This window comes from Rutilus rutilus (assembly GCF_951802725.1).
Source record: "Rutilus rutilus genome assembly, chromosome: 18".
Lineage (NCBI taxonomy): Eukaryota > Metazoa > Chordata > Actinopteri > Cypriniformes > Leuciscidae > Rutilus > Rutilus rutilus.
Genome location: NC_140231.1, coordinates 33457932 through 33460431, shown reverse-complemented (window position 1 = coordinate 33460431; position 2500 = coordinate 33457932). Strand labels below are relative to the sequence as shown.

The 2500-nt window shown below is 32.3% G+C and overlaps 1 protein-coding gene across 1 annotated transcript in view; it reads left to right on the top strand.

Annotated features, from left to right (window-relative positions):
- Nucleotides 1-2500, top strand: part of tcf4 (transcription factor 4) — a 176822-nt gene that overhangs the window by 37753 nt on the left and 136569 nt on the right. Inside the window, 1 exon segment of the mRNA XM_084387639.1 lies at nt 1636-1732. Within this exon segment, the coding sequence (XP_084243765.1) occupies nt 1636-1732 (97 nt within the window).

The window sequence follows — 2500 nt, the reverse complement described above, 5'->3', positions numbered from 1 at the left end:
CTCATCTGCCACCTTGGATGAGCATTCTTGCATTATGATGTAGTTGCAGTGCATTGTGGGATTGTGTCATCAGTGTAGCCTTTGCATCTGTGATGTAGGATGTGGAACACTAGTCTTTCAGAGCTGATTCTGCTTGGCCTGTGTGTCTGAAAGGTCAAAGGTGACTCGAGGTAGAGGAGTGTGTGTCTCCAGCAGAACTAGTGTCAGGTTTGCAGAGGAGAATCAAGGACTTGCTTACGGAGCACTTTCAGATCCACACGTCCACCGAATGCAAATGAATTCAAATCCTCACCCTTATGGGAAACATCCCGTGAACTTTCCCGAGCTGGAACGTCAACACACTGTATTTCCAGTGACCCGGAATGTGTGTCTGACGCTCCGGGACTCGTTTAATAGCAGTTAAAGGGGGATCAAAAGCCTTTACTCCTGAATGACAGTGAAAGGTTGTAGGTGACGCGACACACTCTTGTTTTTTTAACACTGATTTACCTTAAAAAGCCACACACTGACGGTAATACTTGAGCATATGACCTGTGAACTCGTTTATGCCAGTTATGAATATTCAGCTGGGAAAAATGTAAGGCTGGACAGGATCAAGAGGAAGACTGAAGAGGGATCTGTGATGTCAGTGGCGTGACATTGTGCACAATAAGATGAACTGTATTATTAACTATATATATAAAATATCATTTAAACTGTTTATATTTTACTGAACTCTCTTTGTGCCGTTAAACACCAAAAATATCTGTCTATTAGGCCCTATATATATTTCTGTCTGATTATATTATATTAAAGTATTTTATATTATATTATTTGTTTATTGTGTATTAACATTTATATGTTTATTGCCATTTTAATTGAATATTTATCCATGTATATGTATGTATATTATTTGTTTAAATAGGGCCACACTTCAATAAACACGTCACTATTTATGGGTAATTTAGCCATTATATTATATTATATTATATTATATTATATTATATTATATTATATTATATTATATTTATATTATATTATATTTATATTAATTATATTATATTTATATTATATTATATTATATTATATTATATTATATTATATTATATTATATTATATTATATTATATTATATTATATTTATATTATATTATATTATATTATATTATATTATATTATATTTATATTATATTATATTTATATTATATTATATTATATTATATTTATATTATATTATATTATATTATACATTTATCTATTTATCATGCATGTATTGTCATTTGTTTTACCATGTATACATTTCTTGTAATTTTAATTTATGATGTTATTGAACCATATTACATGCATATTAATTTTTATTTCACACTTTTCTGTTTAAAATACATGGACTTTCCCTCTATTTATTGCTTGTGCCATTAAACACTTAAATGACATAAAATATAATGTAATTTAAGTATTCTTTTTTATTTGATAATTTACATATTTATTGAATTTTAATTCATATTATTATCTTTTTGAGCCATGTATGGGCTTAGTAAAATATAATTTTATTTCGTCGTGTATAAATTTGTGTCATTTGAGTTCATTATATTTACCGTATTTAACCACGTGTCTTGTTTAGAAGGTTTGTTTGACCTTTGACCTCTGACCCCTGCAGAATTACGCTGACGGCTCTCAGTACGGTCACATGCCCGGCCGGGACCTCGGGTCACATGACAACATCTCTCCGCCGTACGTCAACTCCAGATTAGCAGGTAAGAGTGGAGAAACTCGCCTGTCGCTGAGCATTATGGGATTGTTTGGCTTTCCATTGTGAATGATTGTTGTTTTGATGGTTTGTTTGAACCAGTTCACAGATTCATGAGCGAGTCGTTCGCATCACACGTTCGGCTGTGGTTTTGGTGGCGTTTGATTCCTGATTTATGGCTCTTGTTCGAGTGTCTTTTCCTCTCGCCTTCAGTGTTGGTTGTTTTTCTAAAGTTTGTGGTTTCACAGCGGTATTATCCGGTAAAACACACCGGGCCAGGTCACATCACACTCATTTACCCATAATGCTGTGCTTTGCCGCTGGCCGTCTCGGTCTCGTCCAGTGAGCAAATGGTCAGTGAGTCGGATAATCGGCCCAGACTAATTAAGCTCGACTTAAACCATGCGAATGTGAGCCGATCGCCCTCGCTCATTAATGCAGACCTTAAAGAACTTACAAAATATTGTTTCTATTTTGCACATTGTTGTAAAACCTCAATATTTATGTCTATTTTGGTTATATTATATTATATTATATTATACATTTCTTTATTTATTCCTCATGCATGTATTGTCATTTATTTTACCATTTAAACATTTTTATAATGTTTATCTGACTGAACCACGGATATGAATGCATATTAATTTTTATTTTACATTTTTCTCTTTAAAATACATGGACTTTCCCTCTATTTATTGCTTGTGCCATTAAACACTTAAATGTTTATATCTCTTTTGGACATAAAATAGTATAATATAAAATACCCAATGTAAAT